Consider the following 23,234-nt stretch of genomic DNA (forward strand, 5'->3'; position numbering starts at 1 on the left):
ACTACATGGTAACTATTACCAACAGGTGTGGTTATAATATTCTTAATAAGAAGGTCAGGGTTACGGAGTATAACTAGATCAAGAATGTTGGAGACTTGACCTTCCCTATAACGAGTTGGTTGTGATATTGTTTGACAGAGGGAATTATAAGAGAGGGCAGACAAAAAAGGAGAATCTCCTTTTATTAAGATAGGAAATATACAATTTGGGCTATATATTTGCACATTAAGGGGAGGGGGCAAGTGTAGCGAGGCTGCATAAAAAAACTTGTTTACTCTGATTATTCTGCATATTATGAAGTAAAGATTGTTTCCTTAACATGTTTCCTTCTCTCCAGTTAGCTCTTTACGCAAATATCTCTTATTTAGTACTATTTCCCCTAGTAGGGAAAGGCCACTGACAGGCTTGCGTGTTTGTGCAAAGTTGCAAAAATTGTCCTCTATGTTTGCTAAAGGAATTTTAATATAGTAGTCTCTAATGAAGTCTTCAATTTTGAATAATAAAAACGTGATAATGGAAGGGGCTTTGATTGAACATGTCAATGAAGTGTATGTATAGAATGGGTCGTAGCCTAGTTAACACAATTTGGCTTAATTTTATATTTTGGGCCTATTTTCACCCTAAATTATATTTTGCTAATGGTCTGCAACATCAAGGGACTCGTCAACACCCCAAATTAGGGCCCAAAAAGGTGCTTCCTACTTTCAAGACTCTGTAAGGGGGATTTGTTTCTGCCTCATAGAGGTAAAAAAAAGGTATAAGTTTAGAATTGTGGCTCCTGATAAGGAGACATGTTAAGAAAACAATTCTTACTTTAAAATATGTATAATGATCCTAGTTAACATATTATCCAAGGGGAGAACATTTATCATCAATTCTTTCCTCTAAAAATCCTTCTTTTTCCAGCTTGAAAGAAAAAAGTCAACAATAAACTTCCATTCTAAGATACAATGCATAAATCTTTTGAAATTGCCACTATAATAAATTGTTTTTATAGATAGCGTTCATTCCGGCCAAGTTCAATGGACAAGTTCCCAGCCAAGTCTATTGATTTTGAATTGAAGTTAGTTTAGGTTAGGTTGTATTAATATTTTGTATTTTCGCCACTGCTCGTTAAAAAAATGGTATTAACTATGACCAGGATGAACACTATCTATAAAACAATTTATTTGGCAATTCATAGCAGCAATTTCAAAAGATTTACACATTTTGTCAGCATGGAGCTTTATTGTATTTTTTTCTTTTAAGCTGGAAAAAGAAGGATTTTTAGAGGAAAGACTTGATGATAAAGGTTCTCCCCTTGGATAATATGTTAACTAGGATCATTATACATATTTTGAAGTAAGAATTGTTTTCTTAACATGTCTCCATATCAGGAGCCACAATTCTAAACTTATACCCCTATATATACCAATTCAGGGTATATATTTGCACATTAGGGGGGGGGGGTAAAGTTTAAACATACCTCTGATTTATATCAGAAACAAAATTTACTTATTTAATTTAGCTAGGATGAAAGTGAAAACATTGTTTGATGCCTTCTTTCATGCTCTTTCATAACTCAATAATTGCTTCTAGGGCTTGTTACATCTTGACCCCTTAAAGAAGCCCAAAAGGTATTTTATTTGAATTATGAAAGAGCATAAAAAACCATTAAATAATGTTTTTACTTTCATCCTAGCTAAATTATATGGTCCACTGCAAATTTACCATGAATTTTACCCCCTCATCCCCATAATATGCAAATATATCCCCTGAATTGTGGTTGACAGTTTCAAATTGCAAAATTCAGCACTTTTTTTGTTGACAGCATTTGAAAAACTTGAAACAGTAGGAAAATTGTTTATATTTGAGTTGCCTAATAAATAAGGTTTGAATTGTTATAAATAATTATTTTTGGAATATATTACTATTGAACAACTTATTTATAAACTAATGATGTGTTTTTAACCACTTTTCCATAACTTAACTAGTGTTGATAAATTCTTTGTGTGGTTACAAAAATGAAAAATGGGGCCCCTTTAAGGGCTGAAGATGCAATTAGCTCCAGAAGCAATTATCGAATTATGAAAGAGCATAAAAAAAGCATCAAATGATGTTTTCACTTTCATCCTAGCTAAATTATAGCACCACCTGGAAATTTACTAAGTTTAGATAGTATAGCTTCCAGGAACCTAAAGTTAACTATTCCTAATGTTTCAGAGCCTAGATTATGGAAAAAATTATAGTTTAGACAGGCTAAGATGTACCAATAGGCCTGGGCCTAGGGACACAATGCCAGGGGGCACAATAAATTATCACTCAATTTTTTTTTCTTAATAAAACTGGACTGATGAGTTTTATTGTCAAAGTGCCAGGTGCACTTGGCTGCTGTGCTACCTATTCACAGAAAAAGGGGTTTTAGCACAAGACAGGAATTCCATGGCCACTTATAATCTGTCAAATGTATCCCAAGAATGGCAGCTGAGAGTTCAGTATCACCTCTCTCTTTTATTACTTTGGCTCATCAGTTGCATTCTGTTCAGCACCTTGGCTATCCTCAAATTTTTGGGGATATCCCCAAAAATCTTATTAAAATGGAGCAGCAAAAATACTTGAGCCTAGAAGTATCAAAGCTTTAAATCCAGCCCTGCATTTAGCTGTTTTAATTATGCTACCTTGGAAAGTAATTGGGTAAATTTTTTGCAGTTCATATTATTGACTTACAATAAAGTAAACATACCTCTCAATGCCCTTTTTTATGCTCATTCCAAATATAATAATCATTTTTGCTGCAAATGAATGTTATTCCCACCCCTATGTTCACAAATTCAGGGTATATATTTGCACATTAGGGAGGGGGGGTGATGTTGGTTAAGTTTAAGCTTACCTCTTGTTTGCATTAGAAATAAATTTTACCCCCACCCTTCCTAATTTGCAAATATATACCCTGAATTGGTATATATAGGGGTGGGTGTGAAATTCATTTGTAACAAAAATGATTATTATATTTGGGAAGAGCATAAAAAAGGTATTGAGTGGTATGTTTACTTTATTTGTAAGTCAATAATATGAACTGCAAAATATTTACCAGTAGTTGACCTAGGCTAATAAAGCTATAACAAATGCATATATAGCATCAATTATCAGTAATTATGGAGCAGTCTACATTTATGACCTACAAATAAAGTGAACATACTACTTGATGCATTTTTTATGCTCTTTCTGAACATAATAATTGCTATTGTCATAAATTCAATTTAAAGCACTGATTGCATCCTTGAAAATGGTAATTTTTTAAAGAGCCATGATGATTTTTTTTCCATTGTTTTTGGGCATAACAAGGGTTAAAACATTGCTTTCAGATATATTATTTGATTATAAATGTATTTTATTAAAGTTATATAATCCACAAGCATTGATATGTCATGATTAAGTTGGATAAAATAAAATTCAAAACAGTTCTGGCATGTTTTCTTCTTATTCTGTTAAGCCACTTAACAACTGCCTTTTTGACTAAATATTGAAAAATATCAAATCTGACAGAAGAAAAATGGCAAAATTGTTTTGAATGTTTTTTCTCCAATTTAATTGCTACAAATCAGTGCTTGTGGATTATATAATTTTATCAAAATTTGTTTATAATAAAATAGTAAGTATGAAACCTATGTTTCAACCCTTTTGTATACCCAAAAACTAGAATAAGTAATTATTATTTCAAAGGAAAAAGGGCTTAAAATTGAATTTGTAACAAAAGCAATTACTATATTCAGAAAGAGCATAAAAAAGGCATCAAGTGGTAGACCTATGTTCACTTTACTTGCAGGTCAGAAATGTGGACTGCTCCATAGGCCTATTTACCCAATTATGCCCTGGAAAGTTGTTTTGAAGTGCGTACATTCACTCCTCCCTCCAAAGGGAGGAGTGATTGAACTTTGATGACCTTTAATAATTTTGTTTTGTAAAAATGAAAACTTGCAAAATATATATTCTGCTCAAATAAGGCACAAGAAAGTATTTTGACTTGCATGCCTTATTCAATCCTAATTTAAAGGATTTCAAACATCTATAAATCTATTTTTAGATTCAGAAAAAAACCTGAGATGTCTTAAAATTCTGCCAAAATACCAGAAAATACATTTTCAAAAACTTAAGCTGATAATAAAGAAATTGAAAGCAGAAATGTTTTTTTTTTTTTTTTTAAAGAATTTTTATAGGTAATAAATTAGTAATATATAAAATAATATAAGCCCAAGAAACAATAAAATGGTAGACCTAGCAGCTTGGTAATATATTCCCAGGGCATAGGCCCTGGGTTCATTCTGGAAAGTTTAATTTACCTAGAACAACTACTTTTTTAGATAGCAAGAAGCCCCTCAACTAGAATTTTATGCTAAGCTACACTAAGTTTATTTTTAAGCTCCTACATCTACTCCTTCTCTATTTCTTTAGTTGAGAAGATTGTCTAAAATACAGGCCATGCCAATGCAGGCTTTAACTATAGCCAAACAATCATTGATATTAGTGCTGTATTCCCATAGTCTAGAAAGAAACAATATAAAATTTTGAATGCTACTTCAAAACATTTTAAAACGGCCCACTTGACCTCAAGTTGTAAAATCTATACCCCAAGTTGTACATATACAATGAAATTTCCAAACATGAGTCTTGTCTTTAAATTGATTTAATGGAAAACGCAATACAACAGCAAATTCAGCCTATAGAAATTTCATTGCAAATATATTATTTAAGGTTTATATTGGACTATTAATAAGGTGGGGGGCGGGGTTAAGTTTACTGGTACACCTTAAGGAAATGTTAATCAGTATTTTAAATGTTTAAAAGCAGTTTTCAGAATTTTATAAGTGTGTTAAACAACTTGTGGTAACAAATCATAGGCAGTATAATAGTGCTGCCTAAGTAAAGAACAACATAGGCACAATGTATTTTTATTTATTATTATTATTATTATTTTTTGGTTTTAGACCAGGACACTTTGTATTAAAGGAGTTGTTTTAGAAACTTTGAAAAGGGCTCATTTGATTGGAAATTGAAAGGGCTAGTGCCCTTTTTCAGAGTCAAAAGTGATTAGAGGGCAAATAACCCCCTCCCATGCCCACCATTTCCCCAAACACATCCAATCAAAATTTAGAGATAGCCATTTTGTTCAAAATAGTTGAAAGGTCCAAAAATTAGGTCTTTGAGGATGATTCCCCCCCCCACAGCGCTCAGGGCAAGGGTTTTAAGTTATGCCCAGGGAGCATTTAAGGTTTATATAGAAAGGGCAATTGTATAAACTTTGGAGGGGGCTCATTGGATTGGTAATCAGAAGTTCTAGTTCCCTCTTTTTTTCCTTTTCTTTTTTAAATCCCATCTCCTCTCCTCTTGGTGACATAATAATCTTTACCACTTAATTTCAAACTTTAATGTTACCTACAGTAATTAAAAATGTCTTTTATATTTTAATTGGGGTAGCCAAACATAATTGATGAAGACAAGGTATACTACTATAAATTTTAAAACCACAAAAAATACCATTCCCAGTTTTGCATAGTGTCATTTCACCTTAGGGCACCCCTTTCACTGTGGAAATACATTAATAATATGCAAACAATTTTCTTAAAACCTTGTTCTCAATCAACTATACATCATCCTCCCAACCTTTCCCCAACCCCATAACAAACCTAGGAGGAGTAAAATGCTATGCCCTTATAATATGTTTATGCACGCCATTCTAATCATTCTTTAATAACCCACAAATAAACTATTAAATTCTTTTTAGTACCCTTTTGGCTACTCAAAATTTATACACTAACCATTAAAATATAATTTAAATTCAATTGTCATAATACCAACTTTATTTCCTCATTTTTTTAAAAAAAATTTACAATCTAAAACTTTTTATACTTTATAACATTTAAATCAAAAATTTCAAATTTAAAACTCAATTTTACTCATCCATTCCACATCTTCTCTCTCCCTCCATACTCGAGTCCATCTCAAGTCATCCACATAACTTTCAAGCCCTCTTTAGTTCCCTCTTTAAGATTCAGAGTGATCAGAGGGTGACCCACACCTTGTATTTTCCCAAAATACATCTGATGGAAATTTTGAGATGGTCATTTGTTGTTGTAGAAACTTCTAAAAAGCCTCATTTGATCGGAAACTGAAGGGGCTAGTACCCCTTTTAATAACCAAAAGTGACTAGAGGTCAACTAAACCCCCTACCACAACCACCATTTCCCCAAACTCATCCAATCAGGATTTTGAGATAGCCATTTTATTCAGCGTAGTTAGTATGACAAACCCCCCCCCCCCACACAGCCCTCAGGGTATGGGTTGTAAGCAATACCCTGGGGGCATATAAAGTTTTATAGAAAGGGTGATTGTATAATCTTCAGAGGGGGCTCATTGGATTCGTAATCAGAAGTTCTAGTACCCTTTTTAAGATTCAAAGTGATTAGAGGGTGGATACCCTCCCCCAAACCATGTATTTTCCTTAACTGCATCTAATGGAAATTTTGAGATGGCCATTTGTTATTGTAGAAATTTCTAACAAAGCTCATTCAATTGGAAATTGACAGGGTTAGTGCCTCTTTTAATAGTCAAAAAGTGATTAGAGGGCAACTAACCACTCTCTCATGCCCACCATTTTCCCAAACACATCCAATAAAAGTTTTAAGATAGCCATTTTGTTCAGCATAGTTAAAAGGTCTGGAAATTATGTCTTTGAGGATGACAACCCCCCCCCCACAGCCCTCGGGCCAAGGACTGTAAGCTATGTCCTGGGGGCATATACAGTTTTTATAGATAGGGTGGTTGTATAAACTTCAGAGGGGGCTCATTGGATTCGTAATTAGAAGTTCTAGTACCCTTTTTAAGATTCAAAGCGATTGGAGGGTGTATACCCCCCCTGCACCTTGTATTTCCCTGAAATGCATATGATAGAAATTTTTAGATTGCCATGTGTTGTCGTTGAAACTTCAAGAAAGGCTTATTCGATTGGAAATTGAAAAGGCCTTTTTTAGTCGAAAAGTCTGGAAGTTATTATAAGGAAAGTCTCCAAGGAAATTTATCAGAGAAATTTTACACAGGGGAGAGGGATTTCCTGGTATGATTTGAAAAAAAGGAAGAAATTTAAAAAAGAAGTTTTTCAGTTGAAAGTGAGGACTGAAATAAAAATTCAAACAAACAGATATTATTCTGTAAATTGAGGGCTGCCTCTTCATCAGCCCTTCATCTTTATGCCAAAAGTTTACTTTCCCAATTCCTTAAGAACAGCTTCTGAAACAAAAGGTCCATTGTATTTTTATGAGAAGTATTTTTAAGAACTTTAAAACTTTTGTGTAAAGAGCAAAAGATGAGGAAGGGGCAGCCCCTCATGTATAGAATAATTTCTATTTGTTTCCAGTTTTAGTGTTGTTCCTTACTTTCAACTGATTTTTTTTTAATCCTTATGGAGAGCAGGAACATAGAGCACTGGTTCCTAATCTTGTAATTTCGATTTGATTATATTTTTTTTTACTTTTAAGTTTTGAACAAACAATCTCAGTAATTTGAGTAAGATTAGGAGGAGTTCTAGGATTTTTTTTTGTATGAGAATGTAGTTTGAAACAAGTGTTTCTTTATTTTATATAGTAATATTCATGCTGAGTATTTGCCTTTTACGTTTCCAAAATAACCACTTTTGTCCAATTTGACATATTCTATTACATTTGGATTATAAACTCTAATTCAACTCCACTGACTGCCTGTGACTCAACTGAATAGAAGCCTTATCTGCAAAGTAAGTTAATAAAACAAATGAGTTCAGACCTGTGTATTGCCACTGTAAAAAAACGAATCATAAAAGTTTTAAATAATCTTTCTAAGTAGTTTCCAAAATTTTATATGACCTTTTCACAAATTGATATAAGTTTTTGCATTCTTTTGTTGCAAGACATCACCCCGCATGGCTTTAATGTCATAAATGTGAACTTTTGAATCAGAGAACTGTAGAGTTTCACAATGTAATTTCAGATAACTCTGAGCAAGGTACTTGCCTTTGATAAATGAGACTACCAAGTTTATTTAGGATAATCTTGGTGCAAAATTGATTTTCTAAATTAGACACTATGGGACAATAAAAGAGTAATACCATTTGATTGTCTGTTCAATTTTTTAATTTGTTCTTTCTTTATATAATAATTGTTTCAGTGAAAGTTGGGTTTCAGGCAATTCCTGTCACCCTCCTAATGCCTGGATTTAACCCCTGTCTATGTACAAGATTTTGATCATTTTTTTGGTTTGCAATATTGGTTGGTTCATAATGCCAATAAAAAAAAAAAAAAAGTAAAAAAAAATTGTTTTTTGACTAGGCTTGTATCCAGGCATTAAATATGGCTGTGACACAATTGCTATTATAGTAATCATTATGTTTGGATGTGAGTCTGAAAGATTTTTGACATCCCTTTACCTTGACCTTACATATAATAGGTACCATAATAGTACTGCCTGAATAGAGAGAAAACTGGCTTTGTGTATTAATTTTTATCTTCATGCCAAGCCACTTTATATGGAAGGAGTTGTGGAAGCCTTTTGGGGGGACTTTTTGTATTGGAAATTGAAAGTTCTGGTTTCCTTTTTAAGAGTCAAAAGTGATAGGAGGGCAACCAGTCCCTCTCCCATGCCCCCTTTTGTTAAAAATAACAGTTTGGACAGGGATAAATCCTTTTATTAGACAGTAAAAAAAAAAAAAAATATACTGGATATTTTGATCACATATCTCCTATACTTTGTTGCCCTCCCTCATGGACATCTGATCAAAATTTGAGATAGTCATTTTGTTCAGTTTCGTTGAAAGGCTCAATAACTCTGCCCCTGGGGATTACATGGCGCCCATAGCCCTTTGGGCAAGGGTGGTAATTTATGCAATTTGCCCGTTGTTTATACAGGATTTTTTGTGTTATTGGGGAGGGGGGGTGTTTTATCCCAGGTCTCCAAAAAGGCTAACAGTATTAAGCTTTCAGAAAATGTTAATGGGAACATTGAACTACTCAAAACATACTGTATGCATGCACATTGTCAAAAGGATGCGTTAGCTCAGGAATAGGTTAGATTATTAACTTGAAACATGAAGGTTATGTTGAACTAACAAAAAGGCATTATGCATCCATGTTAGTATTACTACTACTTCTGCTGCTACTACTAAGGTTACGAGTATTAAGGTGAAAATTTCAAGGAACATTAAGGGGATTTTGAACTAAATCAAAACACACTACGGGCATTTAGGTTGTCAAAGGAGTATATCAGCAATATCTTAGGAACAGCTTAGGGTGTTAAGTTGAAACTCTTTAGGGCACATTGAGGGGGATATTGAACTAAACAAAAGTTACTATATATATAATGCTACTACTACTACTACTGATACTACTGCTACTACTACTACAACTCATACATCTACTTAGACTAAGGGTATTAAGGTGAAACTTTCAGAGAATGTTGATGCGTGTGTTGAACTAACCAAAATGGAATATCTGCACACTACCACTAATACCATTATTGCTAATACTACTCCTACTGTTAATGCTACTACTGCTATTAAAGGATGTTAAGGTGAAATTTTCAGGAAATACTGAAAGGGATGTTGAATTAAATCAAACACACTATTAATATGCAGGCTATCAAATGGCTATATCAGCAATCTCTCAGGAACAGCTTGAAGTATTAAGTTGAGACTTTTAGGGAAGGCTGAGGGGGATATTGAACTAACTAATTCATCTTGGAGTTCATTTCTCCATATCATAGTTCTCATTTAAGTAACAGCTTAGAGTATTAAGTTCAAACTTTTAGGGTATGTTGAGGGAATGTTGAAATAAAGACAAGGCACTATATGTATTCTGCCACTACTGGCACTACTACTGTTACTAGTACTACTATCGTTAAGGCTGATGGTATAAGGTAAAAATTTCAGGGGATAACAGAATCAAGACACACTACACTCATGCAAATGGGAATTTCAGCAACATCACAGGTATGGCTCAGAGGATAAATTTGAAACTTTCAAAGCATGCTGAGGGGGGTGTTAAACTAACTAAAAGGCAGTATGTATACTGCGACTACTACTAATGCTGTAGAGGCTAAGGGTATTGAGGTAAATGTTTCAGGACATGATGAGACGAATGTTAAACTACCTAAAGGCCTATAATATTATGTTGAAACTTTCAGGGCATGTTAAGGAGGATGTTGAATTGACGTAGAGGGACTATATGCTTACTATTGTTTTTACTACTACTATTAGTACTAATACTACTGCTGCTAGTATACTTATACCAAGGAATAGGGCATTAAACTGACATCTTCAGGGAATACTGAGGGAGATATTAAACTGAATCAAAATACAATTATGTGCATGCAATTTGTCAAAAGGGCATATCAGCAGCATCCCAGGAGTAGCTTAGGGTATTAATTTCAAACTTCTGGGGCATGTTGAGGAGGATGTTATACTAACCAAAAGGCTTAGAGTATTAAGTTGAAATTTTTGGGGCATTTTGTGGTGGATATTGAATTAACAAAAAGGCATCATGTTCATACTACTAGTAAGCTACTTTTAGTACCACTACTGTTACTCTTACAACTACTACTATTACTAAGGCTAAGGATGTTAAGGGGAAGTTTTCAGGAAATGTTGCTGAGAACGTTGAACTAAATCAAAACTATTGCGAGCAGTTTGTTGAAAGAGGTATCAGCAATATCCCAAGAAGAGCTTTTGGTATTAAGTTGAGACTTTTAGAGCATCTTAAAGGGGAAGGTAAACTAACGAAAAGGCACTTTGCAGATACTAATAATACTGCAATGGCTACTACTACTACTGAGGCTAAGGGTATTAAGTTGAATCTTTCAGTTAATTTTTAGGCAGATGTTGAGTTACTAAGAGACACAAATCTGAAAACTAGCCTACCTCTGCTACTTCTACTGATACTGCTACTACTGCTAGCACTACTACTAAGGCTAAGTTTATTGAGGTGAAATTTTCAGGAAATGTTAAAGAGGAACATTTGACTAGATCAAAACACATTATATGTATACATGTTTTCAAAAGGTTTTGTCATAATATCTCATAATATCTTAACTTACAACGTTAAGTTGAAACTTACAGGGCATGTTAGGAGGGATGTTGACCTGAATCAAGGCATGCTATGCACATTTTGGCTGCCAAATGGTTATATCAGCAATATCCCAGCAAAGGGTATTAAGCTAACACTTTCAAAGCTACTTATGTTACTACTACTATTGCTACTTCTATTGCTACTTGTGAACTAAATCAAAATAGTTTAAGGGCATCCAGGTTGTCAAAATGGCATGGGTGGGATAGGATATCAGGACTGGAATAGGGTATTAAGTTTAAACTGCCAGGGAAAATTATGGGGACATAAAAATAAATCAGGACACACTATATGCATACAGGTTGTAAGAAGGGTATATAAGAAATATACCAGGAATGGTTGAGGGTATTCCAGGCTACTACTACAACTATCAAACTAAACCAAAAGAGTTTAAGTGCATCCAGGTGGTCAAAATGGCATAGATGCAATGTCTCAGGACTCACAGGCCCTGAATAGGGTATTAAGTTGAAACTTTTAGGGAAACGTGAGGGGAATGTAAAACTAAATGAAAAGGCACTGTGCATGGTGGTTGTTGGAAACGGCAGATCAGTAATATTTCAGGAGTGGCTGAGGATGTTAACTTGAAACTTTCAGGGTATCTACTCCTGCTACTACTGCTATTGAACTGTGTCTCAGGAGCAAAAGAGGTAATTCAGTTTTAACTTTCAGGTAAAGTGGAGTGGGATGTCAAGTTAAATCAAAAGGTTCTATGTATGTCCAGGTTGTCTAAAGGGTATAGGTGCAATATCCCAAGAACAGCTAGGGGTTTTATGTTAGTTCTTTCAGAGCATATTATTGGGGATTTTGAATCAAATCAAAAGACACTGTGTGCATCCAGGTCTGTCATAAGCGCGTATTTGTGAAATCTCAGTAACAGCTAAAGGTACTAAGTTGAAATTTTTGTGGCATGTTGACGGGTATGTTTATCTAAATAGGGCTGTTTAAAGCTTGCGTCTGCAATATGGACTTGTTAAGGGTATTCAGCTGAAACTTTCAGGAGATGTTGGAGTGGATGTTCAGCTTATTGAAAACCGAGTATACACATGCAGTTTGTCAAAAGGGCGTACTGAGGGTATTAAATTGAAACTCTCATCGCTACTACAATTTCTACTACTAATACTTTTACAGTGACTGTTTATTCTACTGCTTCTGCGACTATTTTTTTTACCGCAGCTGCCACTGTTTACAACTGTGACAACCTGCTAATGCTTTGCGACTGCGAATACTTGTGACTGCTACTAATTGCAGTCTTGACTACTCACAGATTTGACTCCTAATTGTGACTGACACTACTTGGAACTGCCACTACCTGGAACTGCGATTGCGAATCTTTCTGTGACTGATTACGACCTTGACTGCTTGCAACTGTGACTCCAACTGCTTGTGACTGCGACTGCATGCAACCTTGACTGCACCAACTACTTGCATCTGCAGCTACTAACGACTGCAACTGATTGCGACTGTGGGTACTTGAAATAGTGGCTGTGCTTACTTTTGACTAACTGGAACTACGACTACATGTGACTCTGACTATTTGTAATTGCATCGGTAACTATCCTACATGCTACTATGACTACTTACAATTACAACTGTGACTACTTGCGACTACTACTACTACTGCTATTCTGACTACTACTATTACTCCCACTATTACTGCTACTACTACTACTACTACTACTATTGAACTAAATCAAAAGAATCCAAGTGCATCCATTTTTCAAAATCCCTCAGATGCAATATCTCAAGAAAAGAAAAGGGTTTTAAGTTAAAACTTTCAGGGAAAGTAGAGGGAAATGTAAAAAAAAATAAAAAAAAAATTTTGCATCCAGATTGTCAAAAGGGTGTCTCTGCAATATATAAGGAGAAACTAAGGATATTGGATATTGAACGTTGAGGATGTTGTGGATGTTGAACTAAATCAAAAGACAGTATGTACAACCAGCTTTGTCAGAAGGGCATATGAGTGGTATATCAGGAACAGCTAAGGGTATTGAGTTAATGCTGCCTGGGCGAGTTGAGTGGGAAATTGAATCAAATAAAAAGACGCTTCCTGCGTCAATGGTTGTCAAAAACGTATTTGTGCAATATCAGGAAAAGTGGGGCTCGCTTAGCCTAAGTAGAGGTTAAGGGAATTAACGTGAAGCTTTTGGGGCATGTGGAGAGGGATAGTAGAGGAATATTTGTCCATACTCAAGGTTGTAATATGATGAGGGTTGGAATTCTTTCAGTATCGATTCAGTAAGTCTATTTGCAAACTCTGACCTGCTTTCAGCTGCACTGTGTGCAGTAGGCTTTTCAGTTAATGCTGCCAAATATGGGTTTTTGTGTTTTAGGACTCCTCCACCAGCATCACCTCTTTGCTTGAGTTTTGCATCTGTAACATGTTGAGCAAGTTGTACCTTTTTCCACGTCACTTTCGACTACTTGCTCTCATATTACGTCCAGTGAGCTGAAAAGTATGTGGGCTCTTTACGGAAAAATTTCACCCAATCATGGTCGGTATAACCGAAAAGGACTTTACCAACCTTACTCTAATTTTTGTGTCCATGCGGTGTTTTATCTTTCTGGTTTTTCTTTCCCCCTTCGCAATAAGGATATGAATAAAACACACTTAGGATATTTTAAGTGTTGTAAAGATCTACTGCGTTTGCCTTGGTGGTACTGGAACCATAGAATTGTTTCTAAATTTGACATTGTTGATGCGCCCTCGCAACTGAAACAATTATTTGCAGATATATGAAGCTCAGCAAATGATTGGTGTTTTTGACCCTCTTTGGCCATTTTTGAGTTGAGTTAATTTATTTATAATGTATTAGAATCGTATGTTTATGGTTTTTTTTCCTTTTTGTTTACTCTACAGTTTTATCATTGTATTTTGTGGGTTATAAATAAATATCATTATTATTATTATATAGTATTGATAAAGCAATTATTGCAGCTCTTCTTGAATAGTATGGAGACAACGAGTTGTCATCTAGTCATGAAGAAGCTGGTACCAGGTTTTTAAATCTCGCAGACCATGCCGTGAACAGAAAAAGCTTGGTTGGTACCCTGCATTATTTTGATTATCTTTCCCGCAAAGGCTGAAGTAGCTGTAGATCAGATTTACTGCTTACCTATGCATATAAAATCTGCGAAGCTAGGAACAAGTTGTCTTGTCAGTATTTCATAACATGTGTAGATTTCATTTCACAAGCTTTCCGTATGGAATTGCAAAGTTGTGATTTTTCTGGTCAGCCAAGTGCTGAGATACTGCACTGGATCTTCTAACAGAGGAAAGTATAAATTTGATGGCAAAAAAAACTTCAATTTTGTCTGATCATTCGCTGAAATCTCACAATAAATCATCATCTCCGTTTATGGAAGAGATCTAGACGATTAAAAAACTTAATAAACTTCGAGCACACTTATATTTGCAGCTACAAGACCCATGGTGCCTTCCACTGACTGACTTCTCGCTCAAGGATTATTTGAAATAGCCTGTTTGTTCCAGATGCTTGTATGGATGCAAAGTCATGGCCCTCCCCTTGTTTTCCTCTGGTCTGCACAATGAACGGGAAAACAGAAGGAACTCAGCTGAAACTAGCCATCGCATCTTAGGCTCCCTAGCAGATTTCTTTGCTTTCATTTTACAACAGTCTTCGCACTAAAATGGCCCTTTATTGTAAGTGTACGACTATAATAATTTTTTGTGACAGTCCTCGTGCATGTGGAGCCGGTCCTACGTGGTGTATTCTCACAGCAACGAACATGTCCAAATCTGACGATGAATATGATAGTTAGATTATCTTTGTACGTCTATTTTTGTAATTGTCATATCATAATGAAAGTATATAATGGGTATGAACGTATATGCTTATAAATGTCCAAAAAAAGATTATTTGTAACAGTGCTTGCAAATGTATTCTCACTGCTATTAATTAATGTATTTTATGTCAGATCCAAATCAGATCCTCTGCATATGTCTATTTTTATAAATATCTATATCTCTGTGAAAGCTTATTACATAACCGTATGTACGCAGTTTCTGCGTAGGGGGCTGGACTCTTGGTCCTCTGGAGATACCTCTAGTAGACGAATACTAATGGTAATTTATATATATATTTTTTTTTTTTGAAGTACACCCTTGCAAGTGACGCTTTTGGTGTGCTACTGATTAATTTTGTTTCTGCCTTTGGAGAATTGTTGCTATTACTTCTATCACGTGTTTCAACATTTTTGTCCTATCCCCTTTTTTTATCTCCAGTTCCAGAAATTATGTCTACCCTGCTCATCTACAATTATGTAGGGCATTTTTAATTCGCTTGTTGCTCAAAAGATAATGTCTAGCTCAGAGAACCATACTCTCAGAGAAGAGAACGCATCTCCACTCCTTTCCTATAGCCGATATTTCCGCAATTGATCTCCTTTCCTAAATATAATTGGATATCCCCCTTTTCTGTTCGCCATTTTGAGCCACAGGATGGTATAGGATTACGAAGCAAAATATTAAGCTCAATTAATTGCTTCATTTCTTATTTGAATCCTCAATTTATCAGTGTGTGCTGTTTGTGTAAAAAACAGCGACACACTGTTCTTATGACAAATTTACAGGTAAACTTAAAAAATATACAACTCCCCCCAAATATAAAATTTCTGTTGTCAAAAATATAGCAAACTGTTTAAAATAATTAGAAATATCAGACAATAAAAATTCATAGAAACATCTGAAAATGAAAACACAATGTCTTAAAAATATGTTGAATAAAAAGTAAAAATCGCAAATATACTTAAAAGTATGAACTTCCTTTGAGATAAAAACCCCTAGCTTTTGTTGCATATTTCTTTAGCGAAAAACAAAAAATATAACCAAAAACTTCTTAGCTTTAGAATTCAAATATGTCAGGTTTATTATATTTTCCTTTCAATTATACAGCTTCAGAAAAGAATAAACTGAAACGATGCCCTTATAGACCAATTTTGTACTCATAGGAAAACAATCGAGCTGTTCTACACGGTTATGAACCAGTGGGACCAAATACCCTAGAAACCACAGTTAAACCAACTGCAATAGTTGTGTGACATTCCTTGAAAGATAAAGCCATCCGGATCAAAGACTAATATATTAAATTGTCAACGGACATTATTTTTTTTATGTTGCGAGAAACAAAAATGCGGCACAGAATAAAAAAAATGTTTACATGTTGACATGCCCAATAGCCTATTTCTAAAGACATAGTTGCTAGACCGTTCTATTATGCTGAACAAAATAGTTTTTTCACAATTTTGACTGAATGTGTTTGGAAAATGAATGGGCTTGTGAGAAGGGCTGCTTGCCCTCCAATCTCTTTTTACTCTTGAAAAGGGCACTATAACTTTAATTTTGAATCGAATTAGCTCCTTTAAAAGTTTCAACGATATTTCAAGGTATTATAGAGTGGTGCTGCCTATGATATTGCTTATATTTTTTTTTTTGAAAACCTACATGCATACAGTTTTTTCCTTTAATTGAAACTCTTTCTAAACGTTCCCTAAAAGTTTCACTTTAGTACCCTTAGCATCATTAGTTATAGCAACTGTAGCCTAGTGGTAATATTAAAAATATACACATAGTGACTTCTGGCTAGTTCAAAATCTCCCATAATTTATCCTTAAAGGTCTAACTTAATGCTATAAATTTTTCTTCAGATATTGCTTTGTCACCTTTTTGAAAGTCCACATATTCATAGTTTGCTTTGATTTAGTTCATCACCCGCCTAAATATTCCTTAAAAGCTTCACCTTAATTCCCCTAGCTTGCGCAGTAGCAATTACTGTAGCAGCATTAGTTGCAGCATGCGCATAGCACCTTTGATTTCTTCAATGTCCCCTTCAATACACGCTGAAAGTTGCAGCTTAATACCATCAACCGTTCCTGAAACATTTCTGATGCATCTGCTTGACAACCTGTGTGGGCATAGTGTGTTTCGATTTACTTCCATACAGTTTCTATATACCCCAAATTTGTCGCCTTAATATCCTTAGTTTTAATAGCACTAGTGGTCGTAGTAGCAGTAGAATTAATTGTAGTAGCCTAAGCTTTACTGGCAGTAGTAGTAATAGAAGTAGTAATAATATTAACAGGAGTAGTAGTATGGGTAGAAGCAGTAGCATTAGGATGCAAACAGACAGATGTAGGATGCATACAGACGGCGTGTTGTTATTCAGTTCACCTCCCCCCTCGAAATTCCTTGAAAATTTCACAGGTTTGCATACTTCTTGAAAGTTTCATCTCAATGCTCTTAACCTTATAAGTAGCTGCAATAGAAGTAGCAGTAGTAAATGTAGCAGTATCAGTAGTATTAGCATTATTTTGTACATATTGCCTTTTGGTGAGATAAATAATACATTGTGCCCACATCGCTCTTTTCTTAGGCAGAGCTATCGCACTGCCTATGATGATCTTTCCCTTTAAGCATTCTTTGGAAGTTCCAACTTAATACCCAAATCAATTCTTGAGATCCGCTGTTTTGACAATTTGCATGCACATAGCGTCTTTTGATTTAGTTTAATTTTTCTCTCAGTACTGTAAATGAATTAGTTTGACACCAGTAGTGGTGGTAGTCATAGTAGTATTTGTAGCATGGAGATATTGCCTTTTTGATCATATCCCTTATCTTTTCCTGAATTTTCCAAATTAATATACTCAGATATTACTGTGTTACACCCTTTTGACAATCCTTATATACATAACGTATTTTGATTTAGTTCAACACTCCTCTTACATTCTCTGAAAGGCGCTCATCTGAATTACCTTCGTCTTCATGGAAAGTAGAGTTCAAACATGCATACATCTCTTAATAACATATACTATGTGTAAACAGTGAACGAATTGCCTAGCTTACAGCCCTTGTCCTGAGGACTGTGTGGAGGTTGACATCCCCAAAGACATAATTACTGGACCCTTCAACAAGGCCTTCTGGGGAATTATAGGCTTGGGAGGAGGGCTAATTTTCCCCCATTCATTTTTGACCCTTAAAAAGGGCACTATAACTTCCGACTTCCAATCAAATGAGCTTTATCCGATCCGAAGTTTATACGACCACCCGTTCCATAAAAACCTTATATGCCCCAGGGCATAACTTACAATCCTTGTCCATAGGCTCTGGGGGTTTGTGTCCACCCTAAAGACATTGTATATGATTTTTGGACTATTGGTAACAAAATAGCTGTCTCACAATTTCAGTTGAATGCCTTTCGGGAAAAAATGCTATCAGGGAGGTTGGGGCGGGGGGGGGGTTTGGTTGCTCTCTATCATGTTTAACTCTTCAAAAGGAACTAGAACTATACATTTCTAATCTAATAAGCCTCTTCTAAAGTTCAAACGACCTCTCCTTCCATAAAAACCTTATATGCCCCTGGGGCATAGCTTACAACCATTACCCCAAGACTCTGGGGGATTCTGCCAACCCCAAAGGCCTTATCGTATGATCTTTGGACGATTTTTGAACAAATTGATATGGCGAGAGGGAGGGGGCGTGTGGGTGTACTCTGATCAATTTGAATCATAAAATGGGCACTAGCACATTTGATTTCCAATCAAATGAACCCATTCCGGGGTTTTATGACCACCCTTTCCTTAAAACCCTTATATGCCCTCAGGGCATAACTTACAACTGTTGTGCTGAAGACTGTGGGGGGGGGGTGTTATCCTCAAAGACATAATTTTCAGACCTTTCAACTATGCTGAACAAAATGGCTATCTCAAAATTTTGATTAGATGTGTTTTGGGAATTGATGAGCGTGGGGGGGGGGGGGCAAGTTGCCCTCCAATCCCTTTTAACTATTAAAAAGGGCACTAGCCCTTTCAATATATTATTCAATGAACCTTTTTTGAAGTTTCTGCGACAACAAAGGACCAGCTCAAAATTTCTATCTGATGTATTTTAGGAAAATACTGGGTGTGAGGGGGGCAGGTATTCACCCTCCGATCACTCTTAATCTTAAAAATGGCATTAGAGCTTCGGATTACCAATCTAATGGGCCTACTCCGAAGTTTATACGATCACCCTTTCTGTATAAACCTTTTATGCGCCCAGGGCATGACTTATAACCCTTGTCCTGAGGGCTCTGGGGGGGGGTTGTCATCCTCAAAGATATAATTTCCAGACCTTTCAACTATGTTTAACAAAATGGCTATCTCAAAATTTTGATTGGATGTCTTTTGGGAAACGATAGGCGTAAGAGGGGGTTAGGTACCCTCCAATCACTTTTGACTATTAAAAAGGGCACTAGCCCTTTCAATTGCCAGTCGAATGAGCCTTTTTCGAAGTTTCTACGACGACAAATGGCCATCTCAAATTTTCAATCAGATGTATTTCGGGAAAATACGGGGTGTGAGGGGGGGGGGGGGGTTATCCACCCTCCGATCACTCTGAATCTTAAAAAGGGCATCAGAACTTCGGATTATCAATCCAATGAGCCTGCTCCGAAGTTTATACGCTCATCCTTTCAATATAAACCTTATATGATCCAAGGACATAACTTATAACCCTTGCCCTGAGGGCTCTGGGGGGGGGGGAGGGTTATCATCTTCAAAGACATAATTTCCGGACCTTTCAACTATGTTAAACAAAATGGCTATCTCAAAATTTTGATTGGATGTGTTTGGGGAAATGGTGGGCGTGGGAGGGGGGTTAATTATCCTCCAATCACTTTCAACTATTAAAAAGGACACTAGCCCTTTCAATTTCCAATCGAATGAGCCCACTTCGAAGTTTCTACGAGATTTCCTTCGATACAAAGTGCCCTAGTCTAAGAAAAAAAAATAAAATAATAATACATTGGGCCCCCATCGCTCTTTACTTACTCATAGGTAGCGCTATTGCGCTGCCTATGAGTAGCAACACTAATACTGAAGTTTAAAATTTAAATGCTTAAAATTGAAGTTATTTGAAAACGGGCTACATCTTTCTCAAAATTATGCTTTTATGTGAATTCCACTCTCATTGCGTAAGTAACTAAAATTGTACGCGTTCAAGCTCCCTTGGTTTTAAATAAAAATAAATTCTATTATTAGAATTATTCGATTATTATCAAATTTGTCTTTGCAGTCTTTTTGATATCTGATAATTTTTGTGTGCTTAAGTATTCAATACTGTTTGGCAATTACATATTTACATGTTAATTACACAATTACAAACGGGTTACAATAAATACATAAACAAACATCTCATTTAAAAAACACAATCCAATGCATTACTGCATGCAGGATAAAAACCCGAAAAAAAAGAAAAACACTTAAAAAAAAAATATATATAATATTTTCTTTTATTATCTTTTATTTCCTCGGACCCTAATATAACCCAAAAAGGGTCCAACCCAAAAACAAATAAATATCTTCTCTCGCCTCCCTCTCCCATCCCTCCAACAAAAAAGTGGGAACTTGAGAACCATCCACGCAAACAACCCAACACAACTCACAACATTCACAATAAGAGAGGAGAAAAAAAAATAAATAAAAAAGGAAATAAATCACTCATCCATTCAAAACCTAAACAATCATCTCACCAACAACATTCAACCAATCATTCTCTGCACACAACGACTAACATCTTAAATATCGAGAAAAACAACTTACCCTAGGGAATTTCGAATTTCAACCAGATCTGTCTTGTTTTTTACCTCCTCGGGAAGTTTGTTCCATACAGCCGGGTCAGATAACGGATACAAAATGCAGACCTTGTTGTTACAGGGAACTGGATTTGTATTGAATGGGCATTCTTTGTCTCATACCTGTGTTGAGCTTCAGTAAATGCAATCGAGAAACATGCAGGTAGCAGGTTATTAAAACTTTTAAACATTAATAATGCCGTGTAAAACTTAACTAGGCTGAACAGTGGCAGAATCTTAATACCGTCGTATTGCCTTCGAACCGAGTCAGAACCTCGTATTCCAGATAAAACAGCTTTATTTTGTAGAACCCTCAGTGGCAGTAGATAAGTATTAAATGTCGCTGACCAAACACTTACACAATATAACAAATACGGATGAACCAGCGAGAAATACAGCATTCTTAAAATTTTAGGAGGGAAAAAATGTTTCAGTTTCCGCAGCATTCCAACATTCCTGGCAATTTTTGTACACAGTGATTCAATATGAGGTTTAAACATAAGACACTCGTCAACTTGGACACCAAGATATTGGACATAACTATGTCTCTGGAGATATCCACTTTCTAGTTGAATACCATGGATCCAAGGATAATAATTAGTACTTCTTCCATATAGAATAAATTTACTTTTACTATGATTCAAACATAATTTATTTACACTCATCCATCTTTCAATACAACTCATTCCTGTATTTAAAAGCAGAAATAAATCTGCCTCAGTCACAGCTGCCACAGAATACTGTGTGTCATCAGCGAAGCTAGGCAATATCATCTTTGACCTTCTAGCTGCAGGTCCCACATGATTAAATATCCTTTTAAGACACGCATTCAAACCATTAATATAGATTAAAAACAACAAGGGTCTAAGCAGAGAACCCTGTGGTACTCCACATCTCACATTCATATAATCAGAATGAATACTCCTAACCCCAACACACTGTTTCCTTCCACTCAAAAAAGACAAAATCAAACTATGAAAATTACCACGAATACCGGCATGCTCTAATTTTGATAATAATACGCTATGGTCAACAGAGTCGAATGCTTTCATAATGTCCAGAAATAGAGACGCAACTTTCAACCCCGCATCCAACGAATCATTGACAAATGTTGTTAAAAAAAAGCAAAGCTTGCTCTGTTGACATCCCATGACGAAATCCGAACTGAGTAGGGTGAAAATAAGAATTTTTATTTAAAAAATCCACCATTCTCGATATTATTGGGAGCTTTATAATAAGAATCTTTATTTAAAAAATCCACCAGACGCGATATTATTGGGAGCATTGATATTGGTCTGTAATTATTCATATCATTCTTATCACCACTCTTAAACAGGGGTACCACATGAGCACTTTTCAAACAATCCGGGTAAACTCCACTCTTAAAACATGAATTAATCAAATACAACAAATGACCTGAAATAATAGAGAAAACTGAACGAAGAATTCTAACACTGAAAAAATCCAACCCAGCAGCTGAATTCTTCATTGACTTCACCGTCGTCTCAAGCTCTGCAAGAGTTACTGGTCTTAAGAATATAGAGACTTCAGCTGCCTCATCGAGAAAATCATTATAAGAGCCATCACTGGGTGACTGCATAACACTATCAGATACACTCTTACCAATATCTGTAAAATGTGCACACATTATATTAGCAACTTGATTATCCGAGTGAGCATCAGGAATGTCAGGGATAGTCGGGGCAGCAGGAGGGTTCACTACCAACTTGATGATTCTCCACGTTTTGCAGGATTGCCTTCTGCTTCTCTAAATTTATTTTCAAAGTAGAGCTTTTTAGCCTGTCTTAGAAGGGTGTTAAGATTTCTAATATAACTTTTGTAGATATCTTTATCTGATTGAGATCCAGTTTTAGTAGACCTTTCATAGAGCTCTTGTCTTTTATCCATCGATTTAAGTAGCGCAAAATCCACTTCTCTATTTACTTTTTCTACTTCCAGGTCGAACTCGCCAGGAGTCAAAGGAGTATTAGTTATTGACAAACAAGGGCTTTGCATTGCAGGTACAACGGTGCTTCTCTTTTAACTAAACAAATATGTAACCTTTTGTGAGACCCATATATTTTTGTGAGACCTTTTGTGAGACCCATATAGCAAGGGCTTTGCATTGCAGGTACAACAGTGCTTCTCTTTTAACTAAACAAATATGTAACCTTTTGTGAGACCCATATATTTTTAGTGGGACATCACTGGTAGCCAATGGATTATATTTCCATGGTTGAGGTATGTCCTGGAACCTAATGGCTACAGTACCTACTGCAACCTAGTAGTGAACAAACTCTAGCCCCTAGCAACCAGAAATTTAAAAATATTTTGAAAAAAAAACTGTCAGATGAGGGAGAATAGCCGTTTGAAATTGGTTCAGGAATGATAATTATTATTGCAACGTATTTTAATGGTAAAATTGTATGAATTTGTGGGAATCTTGAAAATAGCCTGAAAACCTAAAAAGATTGTGTTGGAT

The 23,234-nt window shown here is 35.5% G+C and overlaps 1 protein-coding gene across 2 annotated transcripts in view; it reads left to right on the top strand.

The window, feature by feature from the left end:
- Window positions 1–418: 418 nt before the first annotated feature.
- The window catches only part of LOC148946622 (ragulator complex protein LAMTOR5-like), a 28,552-nt gene continuing 5,736 nt past the window's right edge, over window positions 419–23,234 (top strand). Inside the window, exons 1-2 of one of the 2 annotated variants that reach the window (XM_089097063.1) lie at window positions 419–548; window positions 22,712–22,773. In XM_089097063.1, the coding sequence (XP_088953189.1) occupies window positions 478–548; window positions 22,712–22,773 (133 nt within the window). In that variant the 5' untranslated portion in view covers window positions 419–477. Of the gene's footprint in view, window positions 549–1,294; window positions 1,342–22,711; window positions 22,774–23,234 lie in introns of those variants that run through there. The other variant, XM_089097064.1, reaches the window with a different exon arrangement.

The sequence above is a fragment of the Artemia sp. Qi Xiang Cuo genome, chromosome 11 (assembly GCF_049724085.1).
Source record: "Artemia sp. Qi Xiang Cuo chromosome 11, ASM4972408v1, whole genome shotgun sequence".
Taxonomy (NCBI): domain Eukaryota; kingdom Metazoa; phylum Arthropoda; class Branchiopoda; order Anostraca; family Artemiidae; genus Artemia; species Artemia sp. Qi Xiang Cuo.